Source organism: Salvia miltiorrhiza, chromosome 1 (genome assembly GCF_028751815.1).
Source record: "Salvia miltiorrhiza cultivar Shanhuang (shh) chromosome 1, IMPLAD_Smil_shh, whole genome shotgun sequence".
Lineage (NCBI taxonomy): Eukaryota > Viridiplantae > Streptophyta > Magnoliopsida > Lamiales > Lamiaceae > Salvia > Salvia miltiorrhiza.
The window spans coordinates 67,821,635-67,843,744 of NC_080387.1; the positions used below are offsets into that span (position 1 = coordinate 67,821,635).

Consider the following 22,110-nt stretch of genomic DNA (forward strand, 5'->3'; position numbering starts at 1 on the left):
GATAGATTGATTAATTTTAATCAAGTGTTTTATTTATCTATAATATTACATAAAGTATACCCCTTACATTATTAATGATTCTGACTGGGTTTGCGAGTCTCATGACTACTCAAATTATTATTCAATTAATTTCTTATTTGATTTCGTCATAAGAAAAAGAAACAAAATACAGGTACCTTTGTCATAATATATAGAACCAATATGGGCGAGCGTCATTTGTGAGCATGTGACGTAAGTATAATTGATGTTAGTAAATACTCCCTTACTAACTCCCTCCTAAAGATGCGTTTACTTTGAAGGATTAGGTTTGATAGATTAAAATAATAAAACTAATCATTTTTATGAGACAGACGAAAATAAAAAATGTGATACTTTCTTATAGGACAAAAGGGAGTATTAACGTTTGTTTTCCTACTATCTCATAAATTACGACCAAAATTATCAAATTTACAGATTACATAAATATATATAATTTAGATCCGACTTATCAATTACTACATAACATTTACAACTTTTTTTAATAATAATAATAATATATATGACCCGGGGACGTCAAATCCTCTCTAATGTATACATAATTAAGTATTAATTAACTAATATATATGTATGCATAATCAAGGAGTATTATTTAATTAGTTTGCCCGTGTTTATATAGATGGCAGATTCTCATATAGCAATACAAGAAATGAAAATTGAAGTAAGTTTGACTCCGAATTGAAAATGGAAATCCAATATCTCAAATTCAAAATATGGATTCATGAAGAAATGGAATGTCACGAGGTGGCTTACCAAATCGCCATCTCCTACACTCGTATATATAATAAACACCAAGACAACACAAAATAAACCAGCAGCAGCTAGGCATGAAACCACAGCATCTCCTCCTCGTCGTCCTCCCATATTTGCCGGCCATCCTGGCCGTCAAATACGTGGCCATCAACGACGCGCAGAGCAGCCCGGGAGGGGCGAGGTTCGAGGCGGAGATCGGGATCCCCTACACATTAGAGATCATGAAGGACATCAACTACTTCATTTGGGACATTTTTCAACAATATAACGAATCGGAGAGGAAGGCCGTGGAGCTCGTGAAGGTGTTCATCCAGCAATACGACGGCGCGGAGGCCATCACCTACGGCGAGAACGTGAACGTGAGCGCGCTCTACTTGCAGGGCTACCAAGGGAACCTCAAGTGGGAGTACACCTCTCTCCTCCACCACGAGCTGACGCATGTGTTCCAGTGGAACGGCGAGGGGCAGGCGCCCGTGGGCCTCGTGGAGGGGATGGCCGATTACATGATACTCAAATCCAACTACTATCCGCCGGCGTTCGCCAAGGCCGGGACGGGGGATAGGTGGGATCAGGGCTATGATTTCACGGCCAGGTTTTTGGAGTATTGTGAGGAGCTGAGGTCGGGGTTTGTGGCGGAGTTGAATAAGAAGATGAGGCACAGCTTTTCTGAGGATTTGTTTGTGGAACTCATGGGGAAGCCGCTGCCGCAGCTGTGGGCGGAGTATAAGGCCAAGTATGCACATTAGATGATATTCTTTCTCATTTCGCGTCCAATAATACACACACTGTTCTGCACCAAAAACAATTTCATGCACAAATATATATATATATATATATATATATATATATATATATATATGAAATCTTCTATATATAGATAATTTGGAGTTGATTGTCTATTACAGGATCTTTGTTCTTGTCTTTCCTAAATTTAAGAGTACTTGATAAAATTTACATCTTGAATTTGGCGATCTCTAAATTTCCCAAAATTTAAAAGGACGCCGTTCAACTCCCACATGATATACAGATTATAGTTCGAGGCTTCGAGCTCGAAAGTTTGGGCTCATCATGCAATTTCTAAATGTTTAAATATTTTTTATTTTTTGCATTTTTTTAAACACCAGGGTGGCCATACACTACAGTTAATTAATTCAATATTTAATAAACTTAAGTAAATTGAAGTGGTCGATACAATTAAAGAAAATCAAATAATCTGATGTTTCATGTATATATATTAACAAACACAAGGGTTTCAAGTATTTATGGAGTTTAAAATTCTTTAAAGTCATTTATAAAAATAGACCTTTTTTTTTAACTTTTAAAATTATGTCAATTATTTTAAATTTCGGTGTTTTTGGTCATATTTGGGCCCAATTTGGTGTCTGTAGGCACATTTGAGCCTAAATATGAGCATAAATGTAGCCCAAAATAGCTTAATTGAGTCCGAATATGGCTCATGAACGCCGAAATTTAAAATAATTGATTTATATCTCCAAGTTCAAAAATATTGTATTTTGGAACTTAAAAAAATTTAAACTTAATATTTTTGTGTTACCTATTTCTATAATATGTTGATTCTATATATAACATTTTCATGGATTGACACTATAATAGAGAAATACAAATATATATTAACGAATTGATAGATATGAATTTAATTTAGATCATATATAGAGGCTAGTTTGCTTTTTCTTTTCTTTTAATAGGGGCTAATTTAATTTGCTTGAGAGTATATGGGACAAAATTCATTATGTTTGATTGATATGTCTTATATTGTATAAAGTATCAATATTATATTTGATTTAAATGTATTATATTATTTGTTCTATAAATAAATTATGTTAGAAAAATGAAAATTCGGTAGTTTAAATATAGGAGTATATTAATTAACAGTAAGAAGGGTAACAGTAAGAAGGGTTAAGTAATTTAATCTATTACTAAATTAATAAATGATATAATAGGATTTTTATTATGCATCCAACCTAAAAGATGATATATAAAATCTCTTTTATTTGGGAGTGTAGAAAATAAATAACGATAAATGGAAAAAGATTCAAAACCGAGGCAAGATTAAATCTCTCTCCGTAAGGCAAAATTATTTCCGCTCTGTGCTCGCGGATCTACAGTAATTGCCCCCAAGATACAACGGTTTAGGGATGATAGACAGGTCCTTAGCACTAGGAGATCGCTATTCGGTCAAACGGCTTGATACTCGGGACTGAGTATGTAAACTAAACTAATATGACAAGTTGATTATCTGAATTCGTTAGTGTTTTTAATATTGTTCTGGAGGGCTCTATTTATAGTGTTCCAAGGGTTTCCTTGAACGGACGTGACTCTTCAGTTCGAAGAGGCGCACCCTTCTGGTTCGAAGATATGTGTCTCTTCAGTCCGAAAGGGTGCACTGTTTGGGCAAACAGGTGGTCTGGATCAGCGTCTCTTTGGTCCTGAACCGCCGCCACGTGCACTGTTTGGGCAAACAGGTGGTCTGAACCAACGTGTCTCTTCGGTCCTGAACCGCCGCCACGTGCACTGTTTGGGCAAACAGGTGGTCCGAATTTTGGCTATCTTTGGGCATTAATTACTCATTCAATTCTTTATAGATTTGAACAAGTAAATATACCAAATTAATCTACTAAACATGTAGATTCCAAAAATACTTTTTAATTTCATTAGTTACAAAATAAGTATGGCATTAAATAAACTATTTATTCCAACAATCTCAAGGATCTATATAATACATATCAATCGGGTCCTAACTTTATGAAGGGCATACTTTTATTATACACCATAATCACCCCTATTAAACAAGCCCTAAGTGTATAATTAAAAAGTTAATATTATTTAGGATATTACTTACAAGTCATTTAAATTTGGGCAACACTAATAGCATTTGATATTTGAATCTCATTTTTTTTTGTATTTTGGCTCAATTATTAATTAATTATGGTCAATTAATTACATCCAACTATGGTCTATTATTATTTTTTCAACATTTCATATTTAATTTGTGATTTATATTTAACAATTTATTATTCAATAAATCGAGCATATAATTTTTTGTTCTTCAATTCGGCTGTATTTCTCTTTAGGATGTCTCATTATATTTGGCATATTTTCTTTATGATAATTAGTACTTCACAATATATATAGTATTAAATATGTGTGAGTCATCACTCGTCTACATTACAAAACAATCTTAAACTCTCAAAATAATCGTGTCAAAAGGAGATAAAGTAATTCTACGAAACAAATTAAAGAAATTAATTAATATAGAAAAATGAATATTTTATAATAAATATTATTAAAATAATAAATAATAAATTTATTACGAGAACACGGTTGTGGTCCTCGTGGAACTAAGGATTCGAACTAACTAAAACTGAATAACATGCAAAATACATTTATTACTCAAAATCTCCATTATCCCGCAAATTTGCCGATAGGCAATAGAAGGCATGCAAATCAATTAAATTACTTTGACTACATATTAAGCAAGGCAAAATCACGAATACCAAATCTATCTATCTTCGATCTATCTCTATTCCCTACTACTCTTTTTCTTTTTGGATTATCTCTGCTACTCTTATATACTCCCTCCGTCCCACTCCAAATGTTCCATTTTCTATTTTGGATTGTCCCACTCCAAATGTCTCATTTCCTTTTTTGGCAATACATTCTCTCTCTATACTTAATATTTAAACAATTTCCACCAACCCACTTTATTTACTTTATATCCACTTTATCTACTTTATACATATTTCTTAATCTCTGTGCCCAAAAGAAAGGAGACATTTGGAGCAGGACGGAGGGAATATATATATATAATCAACATCTCACATAAAAAATAACCATACGTCCTCATTTCCGTCTGCAAAGTCTTAGCCATGAAAGCACCCCATTTCTTCTTCCTCCTCCTCCTGCAACTCCTCCCGTATTTCCCGGCCATCGCCGCCGTCAAATACGTGGCCTACAACGACGCGAAGAACACTCCGGGAGGGGCGAGGTTCGAGAAGGAGATCGGAGTCCCGTACACGCTAAAGATCATGCGCGACATCAACAACTTCGTGTGGGACACTTTTCAGCAGCACAGCGAAGCCGACCGGAAACAGGTGGACACCGCGACGGTGAACATCCGGCAGTAGGACGGCGCGGAGGCCATAACCTTGGGCAACACCATCAACGTGAGCGCGCTGTACCTGCAGGGCTACCAAGGGAACCTCAAGTCTCTCCTCTACCACGAGCTGACGCATGTCTTCCAGTGGAACGGCGAGGGGCAGGCCGAATACATGATACTCAAAGCCAACTATTATCCGCCGGGATGGGGGAGAGGTGGGATCAGGGCTATGATTTCACGGCTAGGTTTTTGGAGTACTGCGAGAGGTTGAGGTTGCGGCGTTGAATAGGAAGATGAGGCATAGCTTTTCTGAGCATTTCTTTGTGGAGCTCATGGGGTGTTAGTCAAAAGCAACAATCAGCAATTGTCAAAAAGGGAAGGCAGCAATTGTAAAAAAGGGGCATCACAAATTTCCACTTATGCTGCCACCTACCACAGCTCCATTGCCTATAAATTGAGCCCCTCGCAGCAGCATTAAAACCACCCAGAACCCCACCACCCCAGAACAACACCACTAAGCAGAAGGAAAATTTTGCTAGAGAGAGAGAAAAATCTTGTGAGAGAAAACTTCAGTGTGGAAGTTATACACGAGTGATAAAAGTGAGTTGAGAGATAGCCTCTGCGTAGGCAGATACAAAATACAGTGTGGTATTTTTTGTTGTACTCCTCCTTTTGAGATTCTCTAATATATTGGTGTGGGTCCGTGGACGTAGGCAGTTTGGCCGAACCACGTTAAAAATATCGGTGTCATTTTTCTTCTCGTTTCATATCGGTCGATATCCACAATATTGAATCACACTTGATCCCGGGCGGAATTAGTTGTGTCTAATTTCCCATCAACAATCCTGGGCGGAATTATTGGCGTCTATAATTCCCAACAACTGGTATCAGAGCCACGGTGGTGGCAGATATTTTTTGATGTTTTTTCGCTGTTACTATTCACGCGAATAGTGAATTTCGTGAATAGTGAAATTTGTCGGCGGTTCCGGTTTGTCGACAAAAGGTGTTCTAAACACGGTGGTTAGCTGAAAAATCAGAAACGATCCAAGGAGTCCAGATCGAGTGGGAGCAATGTCGACAGACGATAAAATTTCCAAAATTGATAAATTCAACGATGTGAATTTTGGATTTTTTGGAAAATGCAAATGGAGGATTACTTGTACCAGAAGGACCTGTATAAGCCCTTGAAGGAAAATCCAGAAGTCAAGGACATGGACGGAGCAAGTCAAGGAATGACAGGCAGAGCTCCAGAATCCACAAGAATTCCAACAAATCAAAGTCTGTTGAATGTTGGAACTGTGGTCAGGTCGGGCACTACAGAACGCAGTGCAAAGTACCTTCAAAGGGAAACGAGAAAAAGACCGAAGCCAATGTTGTGGCTGAAGGAGAAGGACGTGAGACATATTCCAGAGTTGAGGAATAACTTGATCTCCGTCAAGCAATTGTCGAGAGAAGGATGTGATACACACCTCTCAGGTGATTGTTGGAAAATCACTAGGGGCGCAATGATTCTTGCACGTGGCAAGAATACTGGCAGCCTATACACAGCGATGAATGCGTGTGTGACAATTGCAGTTGCTGATAGCAAGAAGAATGCAAATTTGTGGCACCAAAGACTTGGGCACATGAGCCAGAAAGGGCTCAAGTATATGCATTCGAAAGGGAAACTACCAGAAGAGGGTGAGTTTCAACACAAGTGGTAGAACTCTGAAGCAAGTAAAGCTTGAGTTAGTCCACACAGTTGGGGTCCAGCAAGAGTTTCATCCATTGGCGGAAAGTCTTTACCTTTATGACTTTCATCGATGACCACTCGAAAAAGGCGTGGGTTTACTTCTTGAGACAAAAGTCAGAGGTGTTTGAGGCGTTCAAGAAGTGGAAGGCCATGGTGGAGAATGAAACTGGCTTACGGATAAAGAGATCCGATAATGGCGGAGAATACGAAGATATGGCGTTCAAGAAATTTTGTTACCGGAATGGCATCAAGTTGGAAATGCCAGAGACCCCACAACAAAATAGAGTCGCAGAACGCATGAACCGGACGTTGACAGAAAGAGCTAGGAGCATGAGGATACATGCAGAACTGCCAACACAATTTTGGGCAGAAGCTGTCAACACAACGGCATATCTCGTTAACCATGGGACATCTGTACCAGGAGTACAGAATACCGGAGGAAGTTTTGAGTGGCAAAGAAATTAAACTTTCTCACTTAAAAGTATTTGGCTGTGTCGCGTATGTACACATTAGTGATATTGCCAGGAGTAAGCTCGACTCCAAATCACTAAAATGTACTTTCATTGGATATGGTGGAGATGAGTTCGGGTGTCGTTTTTGAGATGACAAAAACAGGAAGGTCATCCGAAGTAGGGACGTAATATTCAATGAAAATGTGCTGTAAAAGGACAGGAATGCAGTGCAGTTCACCGACACAACAACGGAGGATCCAACATATGTTGATCCAGATGATACTGCAGAGTGCAGTACATCGAAGCAAACAGATGAAAGTTTGCACACGGAGGAGCCCAACTCTAAGGCTGATTCACCACAGTCTCCAGTTCCAGCTCTAACTCCTATTCCTAGGAGGTCATCTCGACCTCGGGTTCCTTGTATCGAAAGTCTTCCTGATAGTGTGGTCAGGCAGCGAGTCCCGTTGCGTGGTAACGGCGGTGCAAGATATACGGAGGTGTAACCCCAGTGAACTCACGATTGAATCCGGTGGTTCCTTGTATCGAAAGTCTTCCTGATAGTGTGGTCAGGCAGCGAGTCCCGTTGAGTGGTAACGGCGGTGCAAGATGTACGGATTGTCGTTCGAGGGAGGACATGATGTGGTCCTTGGTTTGAGGGGAGGATTTAGGAGAAGCAAAGCGAATTCTTGGGATGAGAATTTACAGAGACAAGCAAAAAGGTGTTTTGCAGTTGTCTCAGGCCAAATACGTTGATCGAATCTTGCAAAGATTCAACATGAGCAGTGCTAAGCCGGTTAGCTCAGCGTTAACTAACCATTTCCGCCTATGCAAAGAGCACTCTCAAAAGACAAAGGAGGAAAGAGACTTCATGGCTAAAATTCCTTACGCCTCAGCCATTGGAAGTCTGATGTATGTCATGGTCTGTACTAGACCAGATATCGCTCATGCAGTGGGAGTTGTGAGCAGAATTATGGCAAATCCAGGAAAGCAGCATTGGGAAGCAGTAAGGTGGATATTGAGATATCTACGTGGATCTACTGATAGATGTTTGTGCTTTCGACGAGGTGTTGTAGCACTACAAGGTTTTGTAGATGCAAATTTTGGCAGTGCGGTAGATCGCAGGAGAAACACTACCAGTTATGTCTTTACAGTTAAGACAGAAAGGCTGCTGGGTTGATCGAGGTGTGAAGACAGATTGAAATCAGTCTTCAAGTGGGAGATTGTTAGTCAAAAGCAACAATCAGCAATTGTCAAAAAGGGAAGGCAGCAATTGTCAAAAAGGGGCAGCTCAAATTTCCACTTATGCTGCCACCTACCACAGCTCCATTGCCTATAAATTGAGCCCCTCGCAGCAGCATTAAAACCACCCAGAACCCCACCACCCCAGAACAACACCACTAAGCAGATGGAAAATTTTGCTAGAGAGAGAGAAAAATCTTGTGAGAGAAAACTTCAGTGTGGAAGTTATACACGAGTGATAAAAGTGAGTTGAGAGATAGCCTCTGCGTAGGCAGATACAAAATACAGTGTGGTATTTTTGTTATACTCCTCCTTTTGAGATTCTCTAATATATTGGTGTGGGTCCGTGGACGTAGGCAGTTTGGCCGAACCACGTTAAAAATATCGGTGTCATTTTTCTTCTCGTTTCATATCGGTCGATATCCACAATATTGAATCACACTTGATCCCGGGCGGAATTAGTTGTGTCTAATTTCCCATCAACAATCCTGGGCGGAATTATTGGCGTCTATAATTCCCAACATGGGGAAGCCGGTGGCGCAGCTGTGGAAGGAGTATAAGGCTAAATATGGGCATTAGGCGATTTTCAGCTCATGCTCACAATGGAATGTAATACATCAAATAATTCATATATATGCATGTTTAAATTAAAGAACAAATATATACTAATCATTTGGTATATAAAATCCTTGGTTATGCATGTGATGTTGATTGCACGCGTGAATTCTTGATTTGGATCCGTTCCCGTTTTGTTATTGGAAATTAGTGCTCGTTTGGTTCAAGTAGAGGAATGGAAAGGGAATGGAATCAAATAAAGGAGTGGAATGGTAACAATAACCATTACTTTTATTGAGTGTTTGGTTTAACAATGGAAATGAATCATTAGTAAGGGATTCCCTTTCTTTTGTTTCCCCTCTATTTTGAGGGGTAACAAATTGGGTGATTGGGTTACCCTCAAGTAAGGGTAATGGTTAAGTCATTACCCAAACCAAACAACAAGTAATGGATTCAATTAATTGAATTCCTTTCCAACCTCTAAAAGCACCCAACCAAACGTGGGCTTAATAGAGTTTACTTAAGGTGATCAACTTTTCAAATAGTTTGACAACACACATATATATATATATATATATACACACCTTGATTTTAAACTTTTGAAACATTTTATTATATATATACTAGAGTTATAAGACATATGTCTAACCTTCGCCAATGACCGGCCACCCCGATCACAAAACACAAATTAATGAATTTTTATAATTCAGTAAAAATTAAGCAAATGAAAAAGGTATTCGTTTTTTTTTTTGAAAATTATTTATTTTAATATTTAAATTAGGGTTAATACTACAACAAAATGTTCTAGTAGTGACATAACCTTTTAAAAAATTGTTACTCTAAAAGGTCACTAATTAAATCAAATTGTGACATCTTGTGATAGGTAGGTATTAGCGTGTCACCAAAATAAAAACATGTCACAAATTAAATATATGACATTAATTTGAGGGTATATAGATCAATTTATTATTTATGTAACTAACTAAATTTACTTACATATTTTATATGTAGCAAAAGGTATGCATATAGATGCTAAGATACATGCGTAAATGCAACTAAATTTTGTTACACATGATATAGAAAATTTTGTGATACGCTTGATGTCATTAAAATGTTTCACTATTTGACAATTTGGTTGTAATATAAATTCATCTAAAAGTATAAATTATATAGAATTTATGATATGAACAAAGCATTTATTTAATTTATGATCTCAACTTCAAGTTATTCTTAAATGATCTTTGTCAGTTTTTTTTTTAATTATGACTCAGTAAAACGATTTGAATCGAAAGTCTAACCAGCGTCACCGGCCGTAAAATGTGATAATTTTTTTTTTTTTTTTTCATCTCATGTAAAACGACGTCCCATTTTCCCAGCTGATCACGAAAGAAATTAATTATAATTAAAAATTAATGTTCGTTCAAGAGCCATAACATCAATAATCTTGAATATATATCAATAATTACAGTGCAATAAAATCGACAAGAGAGAAACACAATCCTTTCCTTCAAAACAAATAAACAACAATGAGAATTATCAAATTAAATAACAGGAAAACTACATAATATCGAAATCATGCCTAAATTAATTAGTAAATCCTCCAATTTCCATAAGTTTATAAATCCATTAAATGCTACGAGGTTCCACAAATTAAGACAGCAAGAATCCAACAATATATATATAACACATGCATCAAAGCCCTAAATTCCTCCAAAAATAAAATAAAAAAACATCAAGCATGGCCAGAAGCCCCCACATTTTCCTCTCTTCACTTCTCCTCGCAGCATCAATACTCGAGGGAACCCTAGCTGCCAAAATCATCGTCACGAACAACGCCTCCACCTCCCCCGGCGGAATCCGTTTCGACCGCGAGATCGGCGCTCCCTTCACCATCGCCACCGTCAAATCCATCAACGACTTCATCTGGAAGCTGTTCCGACAGAACTCCGACGCGGAAAGAAAGCACGTTCCCGTTCTAAACGTCGTCGTCAAACACCTCGACGACGGCGCTCTGGCGGAGACGGGCGGGGACAACATCTACGTGAACGATTGGGGAATCCGGAGCTTCGGCAATGCCAGGTTTGACTTCACGGCGCTGATGTACCATGAAACCACCCACATTTTCCAGTGGTCGGGGCGGGGCACCGCGCCGGGGGGTCTGACGGAAGGAATTGCAGACTACGTGGTGATGAAATCCAAGTACTTTGTTGCGGAGGGTTATACTAAGCCCGGCGAAGGGAGCCGGTGGGATGAGGGTTACGGCGTGACGGCGAGGTTTTTGGAGTACTGTGACGGTTTGAGGGCGGGGTTTACGGTGGATTTGAATAACAAGATGAGAGAGGTGTATAGAGATGAGTATTTTCGTGATTTGTTGGGGAAACCTTTGGAACAGGTTTGGAAGGAGTATAAGGCTAAGTATGGCCGCTCATGAATTGTTAGTTTCCATGTTTTTGGATAATTGGTGTTAAATCGCTCTAACGACTTAATATATCAAAATAATCATTTATCGTATGGTAATTAAAAATCATATAGTCTTAAAATAGTCATTTTCGTATGGTAATTAAAGATAACAACATATTATTTTGACAGAGAATGGTATATACTGATTTTAAGTTAAGAAATATAAATAATCCCACTATTGTTATTATTAAATTAAATTTTATAAAGAAAAAAAAAAACCTTGAAGGCACATGAACGCAAACTGTGGACACATAAATACTCACACAACGTCGAGCATGTGAGAATGTATACATAGTCTAACGTGTATTACCCATATTTCGTGTAAGGATAAACAAGAACAAAAAACCATTGAAATGCGATTGTATTCAAGAACTCGTCGAGCTGCTATGAGGACCTTAACGAGATGATTAAAATGAAGTTTTGGTTTTGGCCTTTTGGGTATCAAATCTATTTCCTAGTATTGTTTGTTATAGTTTGAGTGATTGAATTTGTAATTCATCTTATTGTCTTAAGTTATTGTAATTTGGCTCTTAATTTTTGTCCGTGTGTAACTGTGTATTTCACTTTTGAGTTGCACTCCTAGTGCGTGAATGAAATTTTCATCTACAAAAAAAATAAAAGAACAAAAATCCATATTAATTTTAGCAGCCGCAATATATGCCGGCTACAACAACATCAATAACGATTGAATGATGAAGAGAATGGGGTGCAGATAGAGGAATGACAGAGAGTTTGGAGATTAAGGAGAGGGTTGGGGTCGTGGAGTTTTAGATGATTTCGGGGGTTTCGGAATTTGGGATGATTGCCCACGGGTTTGGAGTTTTGGGGGCTATGATTGCCGCTGGGGCGTTGCAGACAAGATCATCTGTCCCATAATTAATTAGTGTGTACCACCGTTTGTCATTTCTAATTTTTTTATTTTATAATTATTTTTTATAAAAATAAAAATTATTATTATACTATGAATTCTAATAATTATAAACTCTAATCGGATGAGTGAACCCGTGTTAATTATCTTTATATTATATTAAAACATAATAATTTAATATTAAAAAATAATTAAAAATTATAATAAATTAAGAATGGTACATGATGGTACACACTAAATTATGGGACAATGGATATAGTAACTAGCTAGTAAGATAAATTATAAACAAACAATTAAGTTATTTCAATGGAAGATGCATATGTGGTTTTGATTTAATAATTTTATGCTTCATCGAAAGTATAAACATAATTTTATTTCAATGGAGTATAAAAATAAACTCAATCTTTTGAATGAAAATTTAAAATATAAACTCTTAGGGTGCGTTCTCTTTGGTTGTAAATTTATTATGAGAAAATGAAGGATAAACAAAATTTAACCCTTTAAATCCTTTCTTTCTTTTCCCACATTTCCTACTTGACCCTTACTCATTCCTCATTTACACTACAAAGAAGAGATAATATTATCACACCATTTTTGGAGGGATAATAGTATCCCTCCTTTGTAGTGTAATTGAGGAATGAGTAAGGGTCAAATAGGAAATATGGAAAAAAAAATAATTAAAGAGTGAAATTTTAGTTATCTCTCATTTTCTCATAATAAATTTACAACCAAAGAGAACGCACGCTTATAAGTTAATTAATTGCGTATGGTGGAAAAGGAAAATAAAATCAAACACGTTCCTAAACCGGCGCTCATGAGTCATGAGTCAATTCCTGACGAGCAAAGGTCCAAATTTTAATGATGTCACCAAAATAGTAATAAAAAAGAAACAAATCAAATTTGTAAGAGTGTTAAAATATCTAGGCAACATTCTAGTGTAGCCAAAATCTTTTAGCTCTAAGAGCATCTGCAACGGGCTACTCGATGCCCCTAACTCGAGTAGCCCAATGCAGGACTTGCCTACTCGAGGGCTACTCATTTGTTCGAGTATACCCAAGAATCACCCATTTTCTCTTCTTTTTTTCTTTTTTTTTCTTTTTTTTGAAATTAGATATTTTAATGTTAGTTTTAAATATGTTTTTTAGGATTTAAGTAATTTTTAATTTATGACTTTAGGTTTTTTTAATATAATTTTTAGGATCTTTATTTTAATGCAATTTTAATTATTAGTAAACTATTTTATTTAAATTTGAGCAATTAAAATTAAATAAAAAGCATAAAAATCAAAATTAAAAAAATCAAGTAGAGTACTATCAAGTAATCTCAATGCGGCCTCCTTACTCAATGTGGTCCCCTCCTATCAAGTAAGCTATCAAGTAGGCACCAATGCGGATGCTCTAAAAAATTCTAGCCATACAAATCAAAATATAAAAATCTTTTAGCTCTAAAAAATTCTAGCCATACAAATCAAAATATAAAATAATAGTAATATTTATAACCAATGTACAATAGCGTAAAATACAATATTATTATACACTTTTTAGACGCAAAAGTGTGTAATAATGTATTTTAAATTGTTACACAATTTTACTATTATTATATACTTTTTGAGAAAAAGTGTACAATTAATTATAAAGTATAATGTTACACGATTATCGTGATTATTATACGATTTAGTGAAAATTGTGAAATAGTGTATTTTATACTATTGCACAATTTACATACTTTTACAAAAGTGTGTAATAGTCGTCATTTTAGAGGCGACAAAAGACGGTGGTGGTGAGGAGAATCAAGAAAGAGAGGGCGGGCGATTGCGGTGGCGGAGGGCAGCACAGGAGGCGACATAGATGGTGGATGGCGATGAGAAATTTGGGTTTGGGATGAGGGGGGAGGGGAAGGTCGACAGGTTTAGGGGGAGGGGGGATTTTTTTTAAAAAAAATTCTAATAATTTATTATATTAATTAAATTTTTTGAAAATTAACAAATTAAAAAGTTATTATTAGTATTCCCTTCGTCCATGATATCATTTCTATTTATTCATTTTGATTCGTCCATAATATTATTTAAATTTTTATTTATAATAATAGGGTTCATAAACTCCACTCACAATAATAATGAGACCCAAATTGTATTGACAATAATATTCACTACAATAAATTGTTATTCACCATTTCTTTTTAAATTCGTGCCGTATAAAAAATAAAGACGATCTTGTAGACGGAAAATGTATTCCATCCACATTACTTAACTTATTTATAGTATCCAAGTTGGATACTATAAAGTATAAACCAGACTATTCCACGTTGACCACGTCAACCCCTTTGGTTTCCCGCTCCATATAAACCAGACAAACGCACTTCATCTCATAACAATTAACAATCTCGAAAATGGCCAGCTTAGCGTTGATTACGCTCTCTTCTTTGGTGATTCTCTCCGCCATCGGAGGCGGCTCCGCCTTGGAATACACGGTGACCAACACCGCGGAGAACACTCCCGGCGGGGCCAAGTTCAACACCGACGTTGGCGCGCAATACAGCCGGGAAACACTAGATGCCGCCACCAATTTCATATGGGGTATCTTCCAGCAGACTAACCCCGCCGACAGGAAATCCGTCGCCAGAGTTAGCTTGTTCATCGACGACATGGATGGCGTTGCCTATGCTAATTCCAACAACGAAATCCATGTCAGCGCCAGGTACATCAACGGTTTGTCCGGCGACGTGAGGAGGGAGATAACGGGCGTGCTGTACCATGAGATGACACACGTGTGGCAGTGGAACGGGAGCGGCCAAGCTCCGGTACTTCTGATTGAAGGAATAGCGGACTTTGTGAGGCTCAAGGCGGGATACGCGCCGGCACACTGGGTGGGCCCCGGTGGGGGAGACCGGTGGGATCAGGGCTACGACGTCACGGCGAGGTTCCTCGACTACTGCGACGGGCTGAGGAGTGGCAGCTTTGTGGCGGAGCTGAACAAGAAGATGAGAGGCGGTTATAGTCCGATCTTCTTTCAGGAGTTGCTTGGAAAATCTGTCGACACGCTCTGGGCAGATTATAAAGCTAGCACCTAATTCTTCTCACCTACACATGCATATACTACAATATTCAAATAAGGCTAGGCTCCCTCCCATCCCATTTTGTAACACTCCATTGAATTTTACGTTTCATGTATTTCTATTTTAAAACAACTTTGATACAAAATAATTTTTATTTTATATCACAATAAATAAGTTATGTATATATATATATATATATAAAAGAAATTATTAATCTTATAATTTTTAAAATAATCTCATAAGTATATCAAACTTTATTATAAGAATACATAAATACGTAAAAGTGACACGTGACAATCGTTACAGGGCCTCATATTTCTAAGAGAAAATATATTTCAATTCTAATCAATAAAATTAAGTACTTTATGATTTGTAATAAACATATATATTATTACAAATTTAATACTAGCACTTATAATAAAACTCTCTAAACATATGGGTGTTTAAGTAAGGTTATTTTAGAAAACTTATAAGCTTTTGAAGCTTACAAGATGTTTCAAGAATTTATAAAATATATTGGATCAAAAGTTTATATGCACTGGCGGATGCAGCTTGGAACATGGGGGTGCAGCTGCATCCCCCCCCCCCCCCCAAAAAAAATAAATTAGTAGTATTAATATTCATATATAAATTATTTTAGATTTAGTTTTTGCACCCCAATTAAAAGTTTTAATCCAAAATAAAAGAGAAATTCAGTTTTTAAAATCCTAAATTCCATTGGCCCAACTAAAAAGAGAGCTCATCATCTCTTTCTTTTTCATTCTTTTGATCAAGCCCATCATTTAATCAATCAATTACCTCAATTCTTAATTAAACAAAAAAGTTGAAAGTATACATTTTGCATTTGGAATGCAAAGTTATTACTATTATATTTGTATTTTAGTAAAAAAAATGTCTAAAATGTATTGAAGGCCTAAAAAAAAAAAAAAAAAACCGTAGAAGTTCAACTCCCTCAAAAAAATCCTAGCTCCACCAGTGTTTATAAGATTATTTTTTGCATCCCCAATTTAGAAATCCTGGATCCGCCACTGTTTATATGTTGTCAATATTTTGTAGATAATTGAGTTTATAAGTTAGTGAAATAATTCGAGTTAAAAAGAGAAATGAGAGAATAAATTGAAAATGTATAAATGTTGAGGCACCCAAAGACTCTCCTCGGTGAGAGGTCTTGGGTTCAATCTCACATGTGTGCGGTGATGTGTTCCCACTTTTAGATGATGCTTTATTCCCGCCTGTGTGCGGTGTAGCTTTCCCACAGTTGTGTGATGTTGAGGTCTCGCCTGCATGCAAAGGTCTATACTGAAAATAACAAATTATTTTGGAGTTATATTAGTAAATTAATTGTTACATATATCATTAAAAAAAACTTAATGAAATTGAAGAACTTCTTTTATGAACTTATAAATTATTGAAAATTATTTTTATAACTTTAAAAAAAGAAAGTATTTTTACCTTATTATTTGAATTTGTTGATGGATCCAAATCGATATTGTGTGAGAGATCAGGTCCGACTGAAATTGGGCCTAAAAATCAAAATAAAAATTGGGAGCCCATTTCCGCACCTAATTATGGCAGCTTATACTCTCTCTCTCTTTTCGCACGTGCTGTTTGGAGCAACGCGCCGTTGCAGCGCGTGACTTAAGATTTCGCACCACACTGCAAATTGCTTAGATATTGTAACTGAAGATTTCAACGCACTCCCAACTGATACAACTAGGTGGTGGTTGGTGGAGATCTCTTCCCGCCATCGCCTCCACGGAAAGACCCAAACCATGGAGTTCCCGGCAGTGGCGATCGACGTGACGGTGGCGCTATTCATTTTGTTCGCATCTACCGCAGTTTATTCAACTCAAGACTTTGCCGTCGCCTCGAAGCTCCGCTTCAAGTCGTCCACAGCCGGTCTTTGCGCTAATGTCATCGAGCCTTCTGGATTCCCTTGCACCGAACACACTGTAAATTCTCGCTTCGGATAATGATATCCATATCGGTAGTTCAATTTAATTGGCAGTCTAACTTCTTTTGATTGCTTTTTATGTTACTGCTGATTTTCCCTTAATTGCGGAGTTTCTTATGTTGATAAATGCTGCGAAAAAATCGTGTACCTGCTACTTTGTGATCACGATTAGAGTATTTATTTAGCTGATCAATTTTTGTAAAGCATGGTCAAGGACGGTATTTTGTGTAGGAGTGTCGTATGAAATTTCTTGTTGAATTATTGGTTAATTGTGATGTATGTTTTATAAAACTGTTGCAGACTCGGACAAAAGATGGATATGTATTGGGACTTCAGCGTGTTACATCTCCTTCCGTAACTGTGCAGGAATGGACCCCTCCAGTTTTGCTCATTCATGGACTTTTTATGGTATTTGCTTTCGTGGCTTTGGTTTTTAGTTAATATGTATATGGAATGTGAATACATGGAGATTATTTGAGCTGAGAGTAACGGTTGATTGTTGTTTTTGTATGACATTATTAGTTAACAGCGTGCTTCTCACTTCCGATTTCTGGATCACAGTTCAGTGGTAGAACACATTGTTTTGATGGAAATGACAAATTTCGTTGAATCTGAGGAACTGTAGTAGCTTTTGTTTTCCTATTTCTTCACTAGATGGTGACTAGATTCATGTAGATGCCAGTGCAGTATTGTCAATGTTAATAGATGAATATTACATATTAATATGTAGATAGTGATTCTAAAAAAAAAAAAAAAATGTAGATAGTCTATCAGACCCCATTGATATGTTCAGTTTTCTTTTGTTTCATCCTGGCCTACCACTCTCTATCAAGAAAAATAGTTCGATTTGCTATGCAATATTGTAGTGCTCTTTCTTTGTAGACTGAGGTTAGACAGTTGGTATAAGAATTAGGCAATTAAACTGAAACCCCTAAATGATGGTAACAACTGCAACCTTTCTAGGTATTTTTATAAAAATATATACTTCGAATGGAAATTTGAAGAATAAACTGGAGCAAACTTACAGAGATTATACCAAAGAAGTCTTTTTTTTCTTCTTTTCCTATATTCAGGCTGATCTTCTCTTGGAAGTGGATTTTTAGAAACAGAGAATATTTAGTTATTCAAAATAGCATTCTCTGTATGTAGGGATCCTTTGTACATTCTTCCCATCAAATCAAACTACATATTTTTGCTCCATGTGCTTGGCATTTAGTCTAGTTTTACCTGTAACTATACATGTAGAGTAATTGCTTGCCTTCTCTATTTTGTTTGTCAATAATGCAACTTTCTATCAAATGTTTCTTTTCTTGTTAGATAAGTTACTTATGTTTGTGTTAATTATTGAACCAAGTTAAAAACCATAACTTATGACCTTTTTTTCTGTTGTCCACTTTCACATTTAACAATTAAACAGGCAGGTGATGCATGGTTCTTGGATTCCCCAAATCAATCCTTGGGTTTTATCCTTGCCAACCACGGTTATGATGTTTGGGTTGGTAATGTACGTGGGACACATTGGAGTCATGGTCATGTATCTCTGTCAGAGGAAGATAAGGTAAATGTTTGTTCCTTTGGTTCTTACATTGTCAAAGCAATCAAAATATAGGCATAAGGAAATTAATTTCATCTCCTCTCTCTCTCTCTCTCTCTCTCTCTCTCTCTCTCTCTCTCTCTCTCTCTCTCTCCCCCATATTCGTATCTGGCATAAAACAATAACAACTCGATTGATATCTCAATGTGAACTAGCGAAACTTTGAACTGTACTGTCAGTTTTATCAATTAGAATATGGCTGTTCATCAAACACACTTGCATTGATAGGAGAGGTTTACTGGACTTTGATCATTCAATGGAAAACTATCATTGCCTGGATAATGCTCAAATCTATGTTAACCTTATTTCACACTGCAAGAAATGTTATTTTTGTAGTTTACTCTGTTAGACCTCATAGGTACATTAGGAAAAGGGAAGGATATCTCCTCCTTCTCACAATGATCATTGTTTTGGAGTGATTTACACTGATTTACGTTTGATGCTTTATATTTGTTTCAGGAATTCTGGGATTGGAGTTGGCAAGAGCTGGCTCTTTATGACCTGGGAGAAATGATTAATTACATATATTTAACTACAAATTCCAAAGTATTAGTTGTCGGACATTCACAGGTCTCTGATCTCGTGACACATGCAAATATTTAGCTAATCATGTTAAATTCTTATATGCGCTTCTTCTGTACATTGTTACAGGGAACAATCATGTCTCTGGCGGCCTTAACTCAACCAGATATAGCAAAAATGGTTAAGGGTGCTGCACTTCTCTGTCCTATATCATACCTGGAGCATATCACTGCTCCTTTCGTTCTAAGATTAGTTAAAATGCGTCTCGACGAGGTTTGTTTGGCGCTGCCAAAGCTCTTTCCTTTCTGAAATGCTTGTTTCCTCTGTTGGATTGATGTTTGTAAATGTTTACTCGTAGTAAAAAACAACTACTTGTTCTAGGTAATTCTGGCATTGGGCATTCATGAGCTCAATTTCAAAAGGTATACAATATTTGATCTCTCTATAATTATTACATACTGTTCAATTCTTCTCTGAGCTTTCTGCTTGTTGAATTTCAATATTTCAGTAACTGGGGCACTCGCATCATGGATATGATGTGCGATGGACATCTGGACTGTGCTGACATGCTTTCTTCAGTTACAGGTCTAGGATTCTTACGAACTCCTCTTCATCTCTGTTTCATTCCCTTAGCCTTTAGGGTTACTAATCTGAAGTTTAGTTGTGACAAACATTGCTGAAGTGCAATATATATTTGATCATATTGCCTCACTAAATTTCTTATAATCTTCAGGGGAGAATTGCTGCTTCAATAGCTCGCGAATTGAATCCTATCTTGAATATGAGCCTCACCCATCATCCTCAAAGAACTTGCATCATCTCTTCCAGAGTATGTGCTTAGAAGATGGTTTGGTTCTTAGCTCTTGGTGCTCTGATGTTTGTAGCGTGACATATATATTCTGCCTCTGATGTTGGTGGTTGTTGTTCATGGCAGTGATCCGTGAAGGGACGTTTGCGATGTATGACTATGGAGTGTGGAAAAATCTAATGTACTACAGGCAGACAAAGCCACCGGCTTTCGATGTGAGCTCCATCCCCAGTTCATTGCCAATATGGATGGGATATGGGGGCAATGATGCATTAGCAGATGTTGTAGATGTGCAGCATACAATCAAGGAATTGACATCAAAGCCAGATTTGCTTTATCTTGAAAATTACGGCCACATAGATTTCCTTTTAAGTACGAGAGGTAAGGAAGATGTTTATGACAGTATGCTTGCATTCTTTAGCTCCTTGGGGAAATCTAGCTCTTATTGATTACACTACTCCCTTCGTGTCTTGTACATAACATATCCACCTAAGGTTAATGTAATACGAGGATTCATACTTCTTTTTCATGGTATCAAGGAATGCTACTCTGTTTTTGTTGGATGTCACGTATATTCTCATTTCCACTTTGAAACATTTTATGAAAGAGGTCACACTACTCGCAACAGAAAGTGAGTGCTCATCACGCCCCTCCGTTTTCCTATGAAAATATCTTCTTCTTCGCATGTTATTTGGGTAGACACGTAATTAAGGAAAGATATACAAATCGACTTTTCTAACCAGCATACGATAATTAGAAATATCGCAAAAATTTCAATTTGATTTGTTGGCTGAAACCCACTCACATCAGTTGGATTTACATATATTCACATCACTTGCATTTGATTCAGATATATTTTTCGCTTCATACTATATTTTCCCTATAGTACTTGCTACTTAAGATCAATATTTTTTTGTTTGTTTTGAATTAAAATTGATGTTTTCCTTAAATTCACGTAATTGTTTATTTTGCTACTTAATTAGATAGCGTTTTTGTTAATTAAGCACTTAAATTTTCAATCGAGTGTGAGCTATAGCATATACAAAAACGAAGAAAATGAAATGATATAGTAAAAGATAAGAGATCAGATTTCCCGATATCACACAAGAAATTTGCTTGATTCTTGTCGGTCACATTGTGCGAAACCACCACATGCATCGGCCGAAATAATAACATTATGTTAAGTGAAGTGTTAATAGGCAAAAGTGCCCCATTCCTTATTCATATTTTGAAAAATGCCCACCCTTATCATGCAAAGCTACCCATGCCCTAAATTACTAATTAACTCTTAAGTGGGTCAACATCAAATGTAATGATTTCGGTTCTCTTACACAATCTTACACATTTTTGAGTTTCAATGCATTTCTTTACAATAATGACCGAAATGATTTCAATCTGTGCATGCAATGATTTTGTAAGTCACTGTATATATATATATAGTGTTCATATCTTTAAATTGTAAATATATCGACCGGACACTAATTAACACTTAAACAATATATTAAATTAAATTCAGCAAAATAGTAAAAATTAATATAAAGATATAAATAGATAGAATACAAACTTTTATGTCGATATATCATCGATCCGGCCGGTAAAATGGCCAGAGAAATGTATCCGACCGGGTACATTTCAATTTACAAATGACCCGGCCGGATACATTTTTCCTTGACAATTACCGGCCGGATCGATGATATTTAGGCATAAAATATTCTATTTTATTCAATTTCATAAAAAAAAAAAAAAATCAAGACGCTAATAATATATATCCATGCGTATCTATCTTAAATTTTTTATTTTTTTCCCTTTAATATCTTAATTTCAATACATATATTCTTTGAAATTATTTGTATATATATATATATTTATATATATATATTGTGTTATTCTTGAATGTTGATATATAGTACTATATAACACTATATATATCGTGTAAATCAATTGATATCTTTAAATTTAAAATATA

General features: G+C 36.4%; 5 protein-coding genes across 5 annotated transcripts; all 5 read left to right on the top strand.

The window, feature by feature from the left end:
• The first annotated feature begins 863 nt into the window (after window positions 1-863).
• Window positions 864-1,535, top strand: LOC131011979 (uncharacterized). The gene has a single exon (XM_057939887.1). It carries the CDS (start codon window positions 864-866, stop codon window positions 1,533-1,535), a length of 672 nt encoding a protein of 223 aa, XP_057795870.1.
• Window positions 1,536-4,676: 3,141 nt separating this feature from the next.
• On the top strand, window positions 4,677-5,177 carry LOC131011986 (uncharacterized). Its single transcript, XM_057939897.1, has 2 exons — window positions 4,677-4,901; window positions 4,995-5,177. The coding sequence occupies exons 1-2, from the start codon at window positions 4,677-4,679 to the stop codon at window positions 5,175-5,177; spliced, it is 408 nt and encodes a 135-aa protein (XP_057795880.1).
• Window positions 5,178-10,555: 5,378 nt separating this feature from the next.
• LOC131011998 (uncharacterized) lies at window positions 10,556-11,315 on the top strand. Its single transcript, XM_057939908.1, has one exon. The coding sequence runs from the start codon at window positions 10,623-10,625 to the stop codon at window positions 11,313-11,315; it is 693 nt and encodes a 230-aa protein (XP_057795891.1). The 5' UTR covers window positions 10,556-10,622.
• A 3,186-nt stretch (window positions 11,316-14,501) lies between these two features.
• On the top strand, window positions 14,502-15,437 carry LOC131005313 (uncharacterized). The gene has a single exon (XM_057932215.1). The coding sequence runs from the start codon at window positions 14,601-14,603 to the stop codon at window positions 15,279-15,281; it is 681 nt and encodes a 226-aa protein (XP_057788198.1). The 5' UTR covers window positions 14,502-14,600; the 3' UTR covers window positions 15,282-15,437.
• Window positions 15,438-16,764: 1,327 nt separating this feature from the next.
• Window positions 16,765-20,712, top strand: LOC131005314 (triacylglycerol lipase 1). Its single transcript, XM_057932216.1, has 9 exons — window positions 16,765-17,218; window positions 17,521-17,628; window positions 18,638-18,778; window positions 19,274-19,384; window positions 19,466-19,609; window positions 19,718-19,758; window positions 19,845-19,921; window positions 20,070-20,165; window positions 20,271-20,712. The coding sequence occupies exons 1-9, from the start codon at window positions 17,039-17,041 to the stop codon at window positions 20,591-20,593; spliced, it is 1,221 nt and encodes a 406-aa protein (XP_057788199.1). The 5' UTR covers window positions 16,765-17,038; the 3' UTR covers window positions 20,594-20,712.
• Window positions 20,713-22,110: the final 1,398 nt, after the last annotated feature.

Bases quoted from the DNA above. Each gene is read 5' to 3' on its own strand.
- LOC131005314 (XM_057932216.1), top strand. From the start codon at position 17,039: ATGGAGTTCCCGGCAGTGGCGATCGACGTGACGGTGGCGCTATTCATT. The intron at 17,629-18,637 runs GTATTTGCTTTC...ACAATTAAACAG, and splicing joins TCATTCATGGACTTTTTATG to GCAGGTGATGCATGGTTCTT. The intron at 19,385-19,465 runs GTCTCTGATCTC...ACATTGTTACAG, and splicing joins TAGTTGTCGGACATTCACAG to GGAACAATCATGTCTCTGGC.
- LOC131011998 (XM_057939908.1), top strand. From the start codon at position 10,623: ATGGCCAGAAGCCCCCACATTTTCCTCTCTTCACTTCTCCTCGCAGCA.
- LOC131011979 (XM_057939887.1), top strand. From the start codon at position 864: ATGAAACCACAGCATCTCCTCCTCGTCGTCCTCCCATATTTGCCGGCC.
- LOC131005313 (XM_057932215.1), top strand. From the start codon at position 14,601: ATGGCCAGCTTAGCGTTGATTACGCTCTCTTCTTTGGTGATTCTCTCC.
- LOC131011986 (XM_057939897.1), top strand. From the start codon at position 4,677: ATGAAAGCACCCCATTTCTTCTTCCTCCTCCTCCTGCAACTCCTCCCG. The intron at 4,902-4,994 runs GTGGACACCGCG...CTGTACCTGCAG, and splicing joins GCGAAGCCGACCGGAAACAG to GGCTACCAAGGGAACCTCAA.